The sequence below is a fragment of the Salmo salar genome, chromosome 13 (assembly GCF_965601325.2).
Source record: "Salmo salar chromosome 13, fSalSal1, whole genome shotgun sequence".
NCBI classification, from domain to species: Eukaryota; Metazoa; Chordata; class Actinopteri; order Salmoniformes; family Salmonidae; genus Salmo; species Salmo salar.
Window position 1 is genome coordinate 51176921 of NC_138303.1, and position 17533 is coordinate 51194453.

A 17533-nucleotide genomic window follows, 5' to 3' on the forward strand; every position below is an offset into this window, starting at 1 on the left:
TTTGGGGTCACTTAGAAATGTCCTTGTTTTTGGAAAAAAAAGCACATTTTGTTTTTGTCCATTAAAATAACATCAAATTGATCAGAAATACAGTGTAGACATTGTTAATGTTGTAATTAACTATTGCAGCTGGAAACGGCAGATTTTTTTATGGAATATCTACAAAGGCGTACAGAGGCCCATTATCAGCAACCATCACTCCTGTGTTCCAATGGCACGTTGTGTTAGCTAATACAAGTTGATCATTTTAAAAGGCTAATTGATCATTAGAAAACCCTTTTGCAATTATGTTAGCACAGCTGAAAACTGTTGTCCTGTTTAAAGAAGCAATACAACTGGCCTTTAGACTAGTTGAGTATCAGGATCATCAGCATTTGTGGGTTCGAATACAGGCTCAAAATAGCCAGAAATAAATAACTTTCTTCTGAAACTTGTCAGTCTATTCTTGTTCTGAGAAATGAAGGCTATTCTATGAGAGAAATTGCCAAGAAACTGAAGATCTCGTACAACGCTCTGTACTCCTCCCTTCACAGAACAGAGCAAACTGTCTCTAACCAGAATAGAAAGAGGAGTGGGAGGCCCCGGTGCACAACTGAGCAATAGGACATGTACATTAGTGTCTAGTTTGAGAAATAGACTCTTCACAAGTCCTCAACTGGCAGCTTCATTAAATAGTACCCGCAAAACACCAGTCTCAACGTCAACAGTGAAGAGGCGACTCCGGGATGCTGGCCTTCTAGGCAGAGTTGCAAAGAAAAAGCCATATCTCAGACTGGCCAATAAAAAGAAAAGATTAAGATTTGCAAAAAAAAAACAGACACTGGACAGAGGAACTCTGCCTAGAATGCCAGCATCCCGGAGTCGCAATTACGCAGGTACTTTCCCGATACGGATGACACAAACAACTGGATTTGTTTTCCCTTTCATTCCCTGCCTCCAGTCCACTTACCGATATCTGAACAAGAGATTCTAATCGAAGTTGTAACAAGCAGTTCTGTGGAAATGTAATTTAATCAGAAGACACTGCCAGATTTCTCAGAGTATCTTGCCTTGGCAAATCACGCTGTTAAGACACTGATGCCCTTTGCAACCACGTACCTATGTGAGAGTGGATTTTCTGCCCTCACTAGCATGAAAACTAAATACAGGCACAAACTGTGTGTGGAAAATGATTTAAGACTGAGACTCTCTCCAACACAACCCAACATTGCAGAGTTATGTATATCCTTTCAAGCACACCCCTCTCATTAACCTGTGGTGAGTTATTCACAATTTCCGATGAACAAATAAAGTTTTATATGTAAGATGGCTAAATAAGAGCAAAATTAAGGATTATTATATTATTATTTGTGCCCTGGTCCTATAAGAGCTCTATCTCACTTCCCATGAGCCGGGTTGTGACAAAAATGTTTAAGAAATGTATCATATAGTGTGTATGTGGTAGGCTAACAATGGAAAACATTTTTTTAGAGTGTGCTGACCCTGGTGCTAGAGGGGTTACGCAGCTGGAGGTTGAATGTTTGAAGGGGTACAGGACTATAAAAAGTTTGGGAACCACTGATGTAGGGAATTATTGTACCATCAAACTCATGTAAAATATATTTTCACCCAGGGGCGGAAATCCCGGGGGGGACACGACCCCCCCATCCTGGGAAAAATATGATTTGCCCCCCAATATATCACTGAAACATAACTATGTAATTTAAATAATATTAATAATACGCAATGAAAGCAATTGTGCTGATTTATAGACACTTAATAGCGCGTTTTTAAGTTTCAAAAGATTGCGACCCCCCCCCACCCTTTGCCTCACAATGGTTTGATCCACTGCCAGTTCCTTAGTTGGCAAGGTAACAGAGGGGTCGTGTCTACTGTCTGAAAGGCACTCAATGAACGTAACTGACGTGAGGTTAATCCAGTCCATCGCGCACACACACTAGCTGAATATGCAGAGCTAGCGCGCAAATATGAACTATTAAGCTAGCTAGTACCTATTCCATTTATGTGGCCTCGTCAAAGATGGAATCTTTGCTATCGTCAGTTTATTCCAAGATCAGCATGCAGATGATGTAAATTAGTGCTTCAAAGTCCCTGTGATAAGGTTAGCAATAAACTGAACAGAACTACACTCTCTTCTACCATTGTCTTAAATATATTTAATGGTCTCGGTACAAAGCTAAATTGTCGCAAGGGAACTTTTATTTATTTATTTTATTTCACTTTTATTTAACCCGGGTAGCAAAGATTATAGCAAACACCACTGAAACGGAATTGGTGCTCGCCAGCTTTGCAAATTCAGCTATTGTTGGAAGCCAGCCAATATGAAACAAACTATTAAAATTACAAAAGGTTGCAGCATATGTTGTGTAAATGGTGAACTCATACAGCTGTCAACTCTTGTCATTTTAATCCGTTTCACATTTGCTAGCTACCTTTTTAGATCGAAGCCCAAATAGAATGATAAAAGATAAGATGATAGAAGCCCATCTCCTACTGTAAATAACCTACACACTGTGTGTGTGTGTGTAGCCAGCCAGCCAGGTAGAAAAATGGCAGAAAAATAAAAGACGGACATCAGAGTATTTTTCAGTACACCAAAACGCAAAGTAAGAACCCTAGTAGCCTAATATCTCAAAGACTAGTTGATAAAACGTTCATAAGAAAGAAATGAAATTCTAATGGAAATGTTTCACAATGATGTCATTAGGCAGAGCAGGCAACAGATGGCACACAGACAGCAGAGTTGGGGACAGATATGCAGGGACAGACTGGCAGAGACAGGGAGTCTCAGGTAAGTTCGTTGAGTCTTTGTTTGGCAACATTATGAAAGGTTCTCCATTTTTTTTACTTGTAAAATAGGAACATAATTGGAAAATGCCATGGATACCCCCACTCTCAACTTAAACTGGTGACTGAACTAAGATTTGTTAAAGGCAATGGTATTGCTGTTGTGATTAGTTGTGTAGTTTTGGGTACCGGTAGTTAGGAGTACGGCAAACACCTTATTTCTTTGGTTCATCAATATACATTTACCATATTACAATGTAGGCTATGTGTTGCAGCACTGCTTTTGGTGTCCCCCTCAGGAATTGCTCTTGAGAAAATGTCATGTAATTGTCCCCTCCAAAGTTGATATCAGATTTTCGCCACTGTTTTCACCGACAAAAATATCATGTTTATAGTTGTTTGAAGCTGATGGACCAAAACAAAAGTTACTTTCGGTTTTGGTTCACCAGCTTCAAACAACTTAAACTTTGTTTTATTGAAAATATTTGAATGTCACAATGAAAACCTACACGATTCTGCGTTATTTTCTCACATAAACTGAAATGAAGTGAACATTTCTGCAAGCATGAAATTGGCGATTTCCACTAGATAACATAGCTACAAAGTCAGAACCGCTTTTCCAGTTTGACAACAGATGTGGCTCTCGCGGGAGAAATCAACGGTCAAATATCACAGCCAATCGCAACACTGGCGGGTAAGTAATACTGTGAAACGCTATCGTTCCACTATTAGCGCCCGATATATTATGGACATTTTCTGAAATTACAATGGAGGTTTTTATAAAAATCCTGTGTAACAACCTTTAAATACAAATTATATATGGTGGGAATTATGATGAGGATGTTGGCATGTGGATGGTCAAGGGCCCTCCCAATATCCCGCTGTGTTATATGGCTTTCTACCTCGCATAGCCTAATGTTTAGTAACTCACTCAGTAGGATCAAAATCATATAAAAATCAACCATTAGGGATGTTATTCGAGAGATAAGCCTATGAGAACTTATTATCAGAAACATACACTCTCCTCACTGAAGTAAGTGAAGTGTCGGAAGTCTCGGTATGCCAGACAAAGATTGTAAAAATAAGAGAAACTTATTATGCAAAAGATTTAATTAATCGTGCAATCTGCTGTCTCTTAGTATCCTCAAGAAAATAAATAGACTTAGATAAATACATAGCCTACAACAATAATATATTATATCAAGAGCCACATGTTTGATGTTCATTTGAAAATTAAAATTCGTCTGTACAGTTCTAAAATAAGAACAATTCAATATGCCAAATGCAAACCACATATTTAAATAAATCTCATCACAAACGCCATTGTAAACTCTGTCAATACTTTCTGAGTTGAAGAGGTTCATCCTGGTCGAATAGTTCAAGTAATGGTTGTTTCTTGGGCTCTGATCAACAGCCAGTAAAACCTGTACAAACAACACAAAACATGGAGCCGGTCTTGAGAAACAATATTGCATGTATTCATTTGATGGTTCAAACAAGTGAGATGTTAATATCAATTCAACACCAACATAGCCTACAATTTAAATGGAGAATCCATCGGTTGGATTGACGCAGTGGATAAGCGTACCTGTCCTTTAGCATCCAAGCCCGCTGAATGACCCAATTCTCTCTAGCCTGACGCCGAAGCAGCTTCTCAGTCCACCCTTCTTGAACCGGCTCCACTGGTGCTTGGGGGTCTTCATAATGTAATTGAGAAGACGCGCAATTGCGTTCTCCTTTCCCGCCAGCGCGGAATTCCTTGCGTCTTCGGAGTCCCAAGGACGCACCACTCCCGCCGTGAAGGCTGCCTTCTCTGTATTCAACTCTTTCCCATCCACCTCCCTCTCCTCCGACACGTAATATGGTACATTTCTTTCCTCCTCCAGAAGCCGTATCACGCTCTAATTGAGAGAAAACATGGAATCATTAGTCACAATGTCACTTAAGGCCACTTTAAACAGTCTTCCATCAACTAAAATAAACATCTATGGGAATTGGTGGAATAAGAAGAACTGCAAAAAATGTAATGATCGAAAGTTTTGCGCATGATGCACCAGTTTACCTGCAGGTTGGACACGGGTTTGGCTCCTACCAAGTTCAGAAGTACAAGCGCGGATAAACAGCCAAATGTGATATTTGAAATCATTTTCATCTGTAGTTCGTCTTCTCCCCTTTGCTCTGTAGGTAGACCAAATCGTTCGCCTTGCCTGTTCTCCTTTGGCAACAAGACGTCACCAGGTGCGCATTTATATCTGTGGCGTTTCGTTACGGAGGCCCAAGAAAACATTAACCGTGGTCCGTGACTAATCTAGAGAGGTGAGACAATGCCGTGGGGGTGTAGTTCATTTAACTGGAAGCTTTACGTCAATTGACACATAATAGGCTTAAAACTGTAACGCTAAGAGGGCTCTACCCAATTACCCATATCGCCATACCAAGAGAGGCAGAAAGGTGGCTATACTTCAAGCTAAACGTTTCAGGTGGACAGGTCTCTGCGATTCATTTCAGATGATGCTGGTTTGTGATGACCTTGAATAAAAAAGTTTCTTCCCATATTATTCAATTCATTTCAAGTGAGTGGATGTCTGAGGAAACATTAATTACATATGAATGTTTGACAACTTATCACAGTGTCCTTTTTCAGTCTATTTTTACCTTTAATAGAAAAGTGATATCCAAGACCTGCTCAGAGACAATAGATATGTGTATATAATATTTTCCTATTCGGCATTGAGAGTTCCCAAAACTCTATTACAATTCTTTTGATAAGTTTAGTCATCTCATCCACAGGATTGAATGGTTTACATCCTTGCACAAGTTGTTTTGACATACTTGTAATGAAGCATGTCGAGTGACACTAGTTACTGCTGGCTTGTTACATCTATCTAACTCACCCTGGATCCCTGTCAATGAAGATGCAGTGATGATATCCTCCTCTCTTCTCTTAGTTTTTTATTCTCTACTCTACTCGTCTTATCTCTTCTTTTCCTCTCCTGTCCTCCTCACACCTGTACTCATTATAACCATAAATAGATACTCAGTAAGAGTTTTTGTTTCTCTCCCTCTCTTTGTCACAAACATTCTTCTATTTATCCAACCAGTGTCAATCAAGAAGCCAGAAAAACATGTGAAGTCTACATAAAATACTGTACCTTGAAACTAAGAACATGTATTGAGATCGCCAGATGGCTCTCATATAGAGTACCACAGTATGAGTCATAATACCTGTAAAAAAGGCTGTTCTCTTCTCTACCCAACTTCCCCTCACAGTCCCTTCAGTTTCCCTTAAGTCCCGTTAGTTTGGCTGCTCAGCCTACCTAAATTATCCCTCACCCATCATAGCCCTGCCATTCCCAACCAATCAGAGTGCTTGGAAATGCGCATCTGGACACTGCACCTGCCCACTCAGGTCAGAGTGCAATTGTCGTCTGAAGGGAGAAGACGCATGTTTCTGAGGACTTTTTATTTGTATATTTGCAAGATCTCATTTACAACTGCGACCTGGCTAAGATAAAGCAAAGCAGTACGACAAAAACATGGGATAAACAATCATACAGTCAAATACACAATAAAAAAAAATTGTATAAAGTGTGTGCAAATGAAGTAAGGAGGTAAGGCAATAAATAGGCCAATAGTGGCGAAGTAATTACAATTTACTGGAGTGATATATGTGCAGATGAGGATGTGCAAGTAGAAATACTGGTGTGCAAAAGAGCAGAAAAACAAATATGGGGATGAGGTAGGTGGTTGGTTGGATGGGCTATTTACAGATGGGCTGTGTACAGCTGCAATGATCGGTAAGCTGCTCTGACAGCTGACGCTTAAAGTTAGTGAGGGAGATATAAATCTCCAACTTCAGTGATTTTTGCAATTCGTTCCAGTCACTGGCAGCAGAGAACTGGAAGGAAAGGCAGCCAAAGGATGTGTTAGCTTTGGGGATAACCAGTGAAATATACCTGCTGGAGTGTGTGCTACAGGTGGGTGTTGATATGGTGACCAGTGAGCTGAGATAAGGTGTAACAGTATAGCTTCCGTCCCTCTCCTCGCCCTAACCTGGGCTCGAACCAGGGACCCTCTGCACACATCGACAACAGCCACCCTCGAAGCATCGTTACCCATCGCGCCACAAAAAAATGCGGCCCTTGCAGAGCAAGGGGAAAAACTACTTCAAGGTCTCAGAGCGAGTGACGTCACCGATTGAAACGCTATTAGTGGGCAACCCGCTAACTAGCTAGCCATTTCACATCGGTTACACTCACCCCCCTTTTGACCTCCTCCTTTTCCGCAGCAACCAGTGATCCGGGTCAACAGCATCAATGTAACAGTATAGCTTCCGTCCCTCTCATCGCCCCTACCTGGGCTCGAACCAGGGACCCTCTGCACACCTCAACAACTGACACCCACGAAGCATCGTTACCCATCGCTCCACAAAAGCCGCGGCCCTTGCAGAGCAAGGGGAACAACTACATCAAGGTCTCAGAGCGAGTGACGTCACCAATTGAAACGCTATTAGCACACACCCCGCTAACTAGCTAGTCTAGCCCAGCTGATTTGTAGGGATCCAGATTTTGCAGCTCTTTCAGAACATCAGCTGTCTGGATTTGGATGAAGGAGAAGTGGGGGGGGGGGGGGGGTGGGGGAGTGGGGGGGTGGGGGCTCGGGCCAGTTGCTGCGGTGGGTGCAGAGCAGTTGGTCGGGGTTGGGGTAGCCAGGTGGAAAGCATGGCCAGCCGTAGAGAAATGCTTATTGAAATTCTCAATTATCGTGGATTTATCAGTGGTGACAGTGGTTCCTAGTCTCAGTGCAGTGGGCAGCTGGGGGGAGGTACTCTTATTCTCCATGGACTTTACTGTGTCCCAAAACTTTTTGGAATTAGTGCTGCAGGATGCAAATTTCATTTTGAAGAAGCTAGCCTTTGCTTTCCTAACTGACTGTGTGAGTCAGTTGCATATCGCGGGGACTATTCGAAGCTAGTGTAGTACGCCACAGTGTGTTTTTGTGCTGGTCAAGGGCAGTCAAGTCTGCAGTGAACCAAGGGCTATATCTGTTCTTAGTTCTACATTTTTTGAAAGGGACATGCTTATTTAAGATGGTGAGGAAAGCACATTTAAAGAACAACCAGGAATCTTCTACTGACGGGATGAGGTCAATATCCTTCCAGGATACCCGGGCCAGGTCGATTAGAAAGGCCTGTTCGCAGAAGTTTTTTAGGGAGCGTTTGACAGTGATGAGGGGTGGTCGGTTGACTGGTGGACCCATAACGGATGCAGGCAATGAGGCAGTGATCGCTGAGATCCTGGTTGAAAACAGCAGAGGTGTATTTAGAGGCCAAGTTGGTCAGGATGATATCTATGAGGGTGCCCATGTTTACGGATTTGGGGTTGTACCTGGTAGGTTCCTTGATAATTTGTGTGAGATTGAGGGCATCTAGCTTAGATTGTAGGACGGCCGGGATGTTAAGCATATCCCAATTTAGGTCACCTAGCAGTATGAACTCTGACGATAGATGGGGGGGCAATCAATTTACATATGTTGTCCAGGGCAGAGCTAGGAGCTGAAGGGGGTCTATAACAAGTGGCAACAGTGAGGGACTTATTTCTGGAGAGATGGATCTTTAAAAGTAGAAGCTCGAACTGTTTGGGCATAGACCTGGATAGTATATCTCTGCAGTAGATTGCAATTCCACCCCTTTTAGCAGTTCTGTCTTGATGGAAAATGTTGTAATTGGGGATGGAAATTTCAGAGTTTTTGGTGGCCTTCCTAAGCCAGGATTCAGACACGGCTAGCACATCAGGGTTGGCGGTGTGCTAAAGCAGTGAATAAAGCAAACTTAGGGAGGAGGCTTCTGATGTTAACATGCATGAACCCAAGGCTTTTACGGTTGCAGAAGTCAACAAATGAGAGCGCCTGGGGACACACAGGGCCTGGGTTAACCGCTACGTAACCCGAGGAACAGAAGAGTAGGATGAGGGTATGGCTAAAGGCTATAAGAACTGGTCGTCTAGTGCGTTGGGAACAGAGAATTAAATGAGCAGATTTCTGGCCATGGTAGGATAGATTCAGGCCATAGTGTACAGACAAGGGTAAGGTAGGGTGCGAGTACTGTGGGGGTAAACCTAGGCATTGTGACGATGAGAGAGGTTGCATCTCTGGAGGCGCCAGTTAAGCTGGGTGCGGTCTCCGCATGTGTGGGGGGGTGGGACAAAGGAGCTATCTGAGGCATGTTGAGCGGGACTAGGGGCTCCGCAGTAAAATAAAACAATGAGAGCTGCCCTAAACAACAGTATACAAGGCATATTGACATTAGCGGAAGGCATAAGCAATCACAGGTGTTGATTGGGAGAGCTAAGACAACAACTGGTGAGATAACAACAGGTAAAATGCAAGGACAACAACAACGGGTATATGGCGATGAATGGGCAGAGGGTCAGTTAGCTACGCACAGGGCCTGAGTTTGAGGCTGGTGCAGACAGATAAACAAAATGAAGTACCGTGTTAATGGACAGTCCAGCAGGCATCGGCTGTGTAGCAGAGTGATCATAGGGTCCAATGAGCAGCAGTAGATGAAACAGGTAACCGTTCGGTAGTCGATTACTACATTGAGCGAGCGGGAGACACGGCGTTCAGGGAGCTAGCAGGCCGGAGCTAGCAGATGGATCATCACCAAAGATCCACGACGCAGAGGCCGGTTGAGAGCACACCGACCGAGTTATGACAGCAGACCAACAGACCAGTTGTGATGGATCGGCGGGGCTCCGCGTCGACAAAGGGTCCAGGCCAATTGGCAAGAGAAGTGTTGTAGATGGTGTACTTCGTTTGCTAGCCGGGAGATGGGCCTAGCTCGAGGCTAACTGGTGCATGCTTCTGGACAAGGTCGTTAGCCACAATAGCCACTTGGTAACAACTAGCTAGCTGCGGAGATCCGGTGTAATGGTCCAGAGCTTGCGGCAGGAATCCGGTGATGTAGTGGAAAAAAGCAGTCCGATATGCTCAGAGCTGGTATCACGCTGTACAGACTGGCAGGTATTATCCGGGCTATTCAGGCTAAAGCGGCAGTAGTCCGAGCTAAGGGTGAAGACCGCTAGCAGAGGCTAACAATGACTAAATAGCTAGTAGCTAATTAGCTGGCTAGCTGCTGATGGAGGTTCCAGTTATAAGGTCTAAAAAAATTGCTGATCCGTACCACATTGGGTGAGGCGGGTTGCAGAAAGGTATATTTCATTTTGAAAAATTGAGAGAAAAAAAGGGATTGAGATGTATACAAAAACCCCCGAAAAAGACAATATTTATATGGGACGAAAACAAACACGTCTTACTGCTGCGCCATCTTGGATTGTCGACAGTAGGGGCGCAACTTTCACCCCCGCATTCTGAAATTGAATTTTTGTCCACCCAGTTTTATCATTGGAATGTGATACAAAATGGGGAAACGGTTTTCTTTAGGACCATTCGGACGCCTCTGAGCAGGCAGGTAGGCTGTTTGGAGTGTTTAACCGACTGGATAAAAAATGTATAATAATAATTATGTCTCCCCCACTTCGAAAACCAAAGTTGCGCCTCTGGTCAACAGTAACATGAATGTCTGAATGTTGTGCGTGCATCAAATTGTAAGTTACGGGGGGGGGTTATAAGGGGGCTACATGCTGTGTAGAAATAGGTAATCATCACTAATTACTTAAAGTTACTTTGATACATTTCAGCTATATGTTCTATTGCAGTGGTTCCCAAACTTTTTTTTCAACCTCCAGCTGCGTATCCCCTCTAGCAACAGGGTCAGCGCACTCTCAAATGTTGTTTTTTGCCATCACTGTAAGCCTGGCACACACACACTATACGATACATTTATTAAACATAAGAATGAGTGTTAGTTTTTGTCACAACCCGGCTTGTGGGAAGTGACGAAGAGCTCTTATAGGACCAGGGCACAAATAATTGTCACGCCCTGACCTGAGAGAGCCTTTTTATGTCTCTATTTAGGTTTGGTCAGGGTGTAATTTGGGTGGGCATTCTATGTCCTTTTTTCTATGTTTTTGTATTTCTTTGTTTTGGCCTGGTATGGCTCTCAATCAGGGACAGCTGTACATCGTTGTCGCTGATTGGGAGCCATACTTAGGCAGCCTGTTTTCCTTTGGGGTTTTGTGGGTAGTAATTTCTGTTTAGTGTTTTGTAGACCTGACAGAACTGTTTGGCTGTCGTTTTCTCTTTGTATATTGTGTTCTCAGAATATATATTAAATGATGAGCACTCACCACGTTGCGCCTTGGTCCCCTTCTTCCAAAGACAGCCGTTACAATAATAATATAATAATAATCAATCGTTTAGCTCTTTATTTAGCCATCTTACATATAAAATTGTGAATAACTCACCACAGCTTAATGAGAAGGGTGTGTTTGAAAGGATGCACATAACTCTGCAATGTTGGGTTGTGTTAGAGAGAGTCTCAGTCTTAAATCATTTTCCACACAGTCTGTGCCTGTATTTAGTTGTCATGCTAGTGAGGGCTGAGAATCTACTCTCACATAGGTGCGTGGTTGCAAAGGGCATCAGTGTCTTAACAGCGCGATTTGCCATGGCAGGATACTCTGAGCACAGCCCAATCCAGAAATCTGGCAGTGGCTTCTGATTAAATTAAATTTCCACAGAACCGCTTGTTGCAATTTCGATGAGGCTCTCTTGTTCAGATATTGGTAAGTGGACTGGAGGCAGGGCATGAAAGGGATAACGAATCCAGTTGTTTGTGTCATCCGCTTTGGGAAAGTACCTGCGTAATTGCGCACCCAACTCACTCAGGTGCTTTGCAATATCACATTTGACATTGTCCGTCAGCTTGAGTTCATTTGCACACAAAAAATCATACAGTGATGGAAAGACCTGTGTGTTGTCCTTGTTAATGCAGACAGAGAAGAGCTCCAACTTCTTAATCATAGCCTCAATTTTGTCCCGCACATTGAATATAGCTGCGGAGAGTCCCTCTAATCCTACATTCAGATCATTCAGGTGAGAAAAAACATCACCCAGATAGGCCAGTCATGTGAGAAACTCTTCATCATGCAAGCGGTCAGACAAGTGAAAATGATGGTCAGTAAAGAAAACTTTAAGCTCGTCTCTCAATAAAAAAACGTGTTTGCCCCTTGATAACCAGCGCACTTCTGTATGTTGTAAAAGCGTTACATGGTCACTGCCCATATCATTGTATAGTGCAGAAAATACATGAGAGTTCATGGGCCTTGCTTTAACAAAGTTAACCATTTTCACTGTAGTGTCCAAAACGTCTTTCAAGCTGTCAGGCATTCCTTTGGCAGCAAGAGCCTCTCGGTGGATTATTTGACATTGTTTTGTTATTTTGCTGAACACTAGATGTTTGAATTTTCATTTTTGGCAGTGAAATGAGGCTACTCAGGCGAGAAAAATCCTCACCCAAATGTGTAGCCCCGTTGGAAAATCAGAATGTACTGTTTCAATATTTTTTTTGTGTATTTAAAAAAAAAAGAAATGTGAATCACATTTTTATTTGGCGTACCCCCGACAGCATTGCGTGGAGGTACCCTGGGGGTACGCATACCCCAGTTTGAGAATACCTGTTCTACTGTATGGCTGTTAGTATTCTTTAATGTTAGAGTTGCCAATACTGCTTGGCATATTGTTTATCGTTTGTAGTATTATTGTCACAAGCGTCGTTGAAGGGGGACCAAAACGCAGTGGGTAAAGTGCTCATCTTCTTAATTTTATTAAAGAAAACACTTAATCAAAATAAACAAACGACAAAAACAGTCCAGTAAGGTGAACTGTGAAAACAAACACAACTAAATATGGCCTCCAATTAGAGACAACAACAACCAGCTGCCTCTAATTGGAGGTCATTGCCAAAACTCACATAGAAATAGAAAAGCTACATTAAAACATAGAAATAGGAAAACTAGAACCTAAACCCAAAATACCCAAACACACAAAACAAACACCCCCCTGCCACGCCCTGACCAACTATAATGACAAATAACCCCTTTTACTGGTCAGGCCGTGACAATTATTCCATACTGCCATAATTGTTATTATTGCATTGGTTGCACAAGTACTTTTGCAGAAGTTGTGTTGATAAACATAGTCTTTTGCATGCACACGCTACCACAGCATTTTCTATAGTGGCCTTTATTAAGGTGTTTTATTGCACTGCCATGGGCGAGCTTCTAGAGTCATCCCAGACAGCTCTTGGAGTTTGCTCCTGCGCAGAGTAATTTATGACTCTGTGGCACCAAGGCAGATCTGATAAGGTCTCAGCCTGGTAGATTCTTACACTAGGCTGGAGAGGGAGGTTGTCATAAATTTTGACCCTTTGTCAATCCAAGTAATTCATTTCTCTCTCTCTCTCCAAGAGGTGAAAGTTTGTTTATTTTGATGCTGTGTTTATAGACATATTGTAAGTGTAATTCCATTTGCCATTTATTAATGTACATATAAAGATATTGCATAGTTATAACCTTAACTAATACTCTTTACATGTGTCCATATCTTTGTCTTATAGAATCACAATAAGATTCCAAGTCAGTCAATCATATAAACATCTTCAAAGGAAGTGTGTGTGTGTGTGTGTGTGTGTGTGTGTGTGTGTGTGTGTGTGTGTGTGTGTGTGTGTGTGTGTGTGTGTGTGTGTGGTGGCTATCAAGAGTACAGTGACGGGCCTCAACATCATGTTCTAACCAGACATCACTATAGAGCAGCGTTTCCCAAACTCGGTCCTGGGGACCCTAAGGGGTGTACATTTTCATTTTTCCCTAGCAATACACAGTTGAATAAAAGTCCAATGATAAGTTGATTATTTGAATCAGCTGTGTACTCCTAGGGCAAAACCAAAACATGCACCCCTTGGGGTACCCAGGACTGAGTTTGGGAAACACTGCTATATAGGACAGAACCAAACCAATCAGTTATAAGTATATAGCGGCTGAGGGCATACCAGGAAACCGTTTTAATGTGGTCCTTCTAGCTGGATTTAGTGACCAACAGTTTTTTACATGGTCCATAATTTCTCCGGATTTAGCGACCAATAATTTTTACCCATAAAACCTAGCGGTCAAACAAGGAAATGGTTCCAATCGTTTTTTCACCATACATTTTTCCCATAGAGGATTTTAGAAACACTTAAAGTAAGGGCTGTGTTTTGATTAGGCTTAAAAATGTTTATCAAATAAGACGGACGAAAGTGAAAGCATTTGCTAAGAATGTTTTAATTAATCAAGTTCGTTATCGGGAAGTTTTGATAACCATGTAAATCTCTCTAGGACACCATCTATGTGTTATCCCGGCAGAAAAGAGAGGGGGGGGGGGGGGGGGGGGGTTTATGACACCCATAAATACCTTTCCCCTTTTCTCTCTCCCTACTCTACAGAGTGACTCTTGGAAAGTCCTTTGTTGACATAAAGAGAGTCTTATAACATCAAAAGGGTGGGGAAAGGAACCATATTTCGGCAATCCAACGAGCTGAAAATATGCATTGGTACTTAAAGAATATGATGCCAGATCAGTTGTCATCTGAGACATTATTACTAATGATAGGATGACATAAACTGTATCTTGGAAAGTCTACACATTATAGTTATCAGATTCACATGGAATTGTTGTGCAATTTAAATGTTTAAATATGAAACTATTTGAAAAGATTAAATGTAATTTAGCTTCTTAATGAGAGAATGTTTTGTCATAGAGTAAACTCTGCCGACTCAGTGGCCCCGCCCATGAGAACAGACAGTGGTTGTAAACTATGAAACACGGCCCTCTCTCCCAATCCTATATAAACCCCTTGATGAAAATGTAACTTTCTGTTCCAAGGACGTGTGGACTTGAGGTCCCCACGTTGAAAGGACAAAGACCACCTACAGAACTAAGCAAACATCAGCAAGAACCTAACGCAGTTGGCATCGAATTTCAATGTAAAGGTGACGACCTACACGCCGGAAGGATGAATTTCGACTATACCAGCCAGAATATAGCATGAGCATATAGCATGGCAACTTGGTATGAACTTTGAACTCTTATTCACTCCAGAAGTGATACCTCCTAGTCGTTGAGTTAGCAGCAGGCGCTGTAAACGTGGGCTAGGAAAGGACGGACGACGTATCCAGTCTAACACACACAACGATACTACAATGTATTCAGTTTACCACCAGAGACATTCTTCAAAGGACAAACTGGCCTTCCATCGACGACCAATCCACCGAAGCACAGCTCAGAGTAAATATTTATTGCATTCTCCTTTTTAAAATGGGCGGTTATTTAGAATGCATAAGATTCAGTATTTACGATAGCATAGCTTCTCCCTTTGTTACTCAGTCTTCCCGCTCCTTCACTCAAACCCAACCCCCCTTTCTTTGTGTAACCAGCCGTCGCATCTGTTCCGTCCACCAGGGACGTTTTCTTTATGACCTAATTTGTAATCAATGTATGATACATTCTGTGTATATATAATTCTGTGTGATTATTTAGTAAATAAATAATTAAACCAAATTTTGTATTGCTGATTCAACTTGTTAGCCAGGGTTCGTGGAGATGACCAAGAATTTACAACTTTCAGATGAGACTAAATATTGACTGCTATTGATGTAAAAGATTACTAGGTCTTTAAGAGTTTATTTGGAAGATAACAGCTCTATAAACATTATTTCGTGGTGCCCCGACTTTCTAGTTAATTATTTACCTGATTAGCTTAATCAGGTAATATTAATTACAGAGAAATTATTTTATAGAATAGCATGTCATATCACTTAATCCGGCATAGCCAAAGACACGACAAGAGCAATCATTTTTTAAAATAATTTATCTGAGCAAACCAGAAACCTTTCGATATTTAAATTCAAACAATACTTTCAAACTATTTAAATTGGAAGGTTGTGCCAGACTATGGTATTTTATTTTACCTTTATTTAACTAGGCAAGTCAGTTAAGAACAAATTCTTATTTTCAATGATGTCCTAGGAACAGTGGGTTAACTGCCTAGTTCAGGGGCAGAACAACAGATTTATATCTTGTCAGCTCGGGGATTCAATCTTGCAACCTTTCGGTTACTAGTCCAACGCTCTAACCACTAGGCTACCTACTGCCCCATATATGAAGGAATCAATCTATCTTTTCAGACTGTTAGATTATTTATCTGGTCAATATGTCAGTCTATTATGTCTGTTGTTTGTAACAGTGTGTTATATCTGAAAATCTGATTATATTATAAATTGTATTTTAATGTTTAAGGACTCTTGGAAGATTTGTCCAAATGAGGACTAAAAGAGATCTTAATAAAATGAAATAAAATAAAATCTAGAACAAGGTGACATGTATCAATATATTCGCCTGTATTTACCCCCCAAAAATGAAACGCTAATTAACTGTTAATGTGGCAATCATAAAGAACTACAGATGCCATGATGATCTGGATGAGACTGCCAAATTGAGGCAAAGGAAATAATCTCTGGATTAACTATCTAATGTTCGCTACATTTAGTAATGAATAAATTGGCTACATTTCTTTTAATTGACAATTCTGTGAACTGTCTTGGGCAAATTTTTTGTTTACACAATAGCTGTTTGCAAAGGTGTCAGCTAGAGATGAGGTACATGAGTTTACAGGGATTTGTAGTCTTGCATGATGTCTACTTTGATGCTAATTAGCATTTTCGAATCTGAGAGTAAATAGAGGCAAATATATACAGTTGAAGTCGGAAGTTTACATACACCTTAGCCAAATACATTTAAACTAAACATTTTTACAATTCCTGACATTTAATTAGAGTAAAAATTCCCAGTTAGGTCAGTTAGGATCACCACTTTTATTTTAAGAATGTGAAATGTCAGAATAATAGTAGAGAGAATTATTTATTTCAGCTTTTATTTCTTTCATCACATTTTCAGTGGGTCAGAAGTTTACATACACTCAACTAGTATTTGGTAGCATTGCCTTTAAATGGTTAAACTTGGGTCAAACGTTTCGGGTAGCCTTCCACAAGCTTTGGGTGAATTTTGGCCCATTCCTCCTGACAGAGCTTGTGTAACTGAGTCAGGTTTGTAGGCCTCCTTGCTCACACACGCTTTTTCAGTTCTGCCCACACATTTTCTATGGGATTGAGGTCAGGGCTTTGTGATGGCCACTCCAATACCTTGACTTTGTTGTCCTTAAGCCATTTTGCCACAACTTTGAAAGTATGCTTGGGGTCATTGCCCATTTGGAAGACCCATTTGCAAACAAGCTTTAACTTCCTGACTGATGTCTTGAGATGTTGCTTCAATATATCCACATAATTTTCCAACCTCATGATGCCATCTATTTTGTGAAGTGCACCAATCCCTCCTGCAGCAAAGCACCCCCACAACATGATGCTGCCACCCCCGTGCTTCACGGTTGGGATGGTGTTCTCCGGCTTGCAAGCCTCCCCCTTTTTCCTCCAAACATAAGAATGGTCATTATGGCCAAACAGTTCTATTTTTGTTTCATCAGACCAGAGGACATTTCTCCAAAATGTACGATCTTTGTCCCCATGTGCAGTTGCAAACCGTAGCCTGGCTTTTTTATGGTGGTTTTGGAGCAGTGTCTTCTTCCTTGCTGAGCGGCCTTTCAGGTTATGTCGATATAGGACTCATGTTACTGTGGTTATAGATGCTTTTGTACCTGTTTCCTCCAGCATCTTCACAAGGTCATTTGCTGTTGCTCTGGGATTGATTTGCATTTTTCGCACCAAAGTACGTTCATCTCTAGGAGACAGAACGT

At 41.6% G+C, this 17533-nt stretch overlaps 1 protein-coding gene across 1 annotated transcript; it reads right to left on the reverse strand.

The window, feature by feature from the left end:
* Positions 1–3879: 3879 nt before the first annotated feature.
* Positions 3880–5018, reverse strand: LOC106567368 (C-type natriuretic peptide 3-like). Its single transcript, XM_014136529.3, has 3 exons — positions 4850–5018; positions 4376–4688; positions 3880–4211 (listed from the first exon to the last, which is right to left on the reverse strand). Exons 1-2 carry the CDS (start codon positions 4937–4939, stop codon positions 4383–4385), a joined length of 396 nt encoding a protein of 131 aa, XP_013992004.2. The 5' UTR covers positions 4940–5018; the 3' UTR covers positions 3880–4211; positions 4376–4382.
* Positions 5019–17533: the final 12515 nt, after the last annotated feature.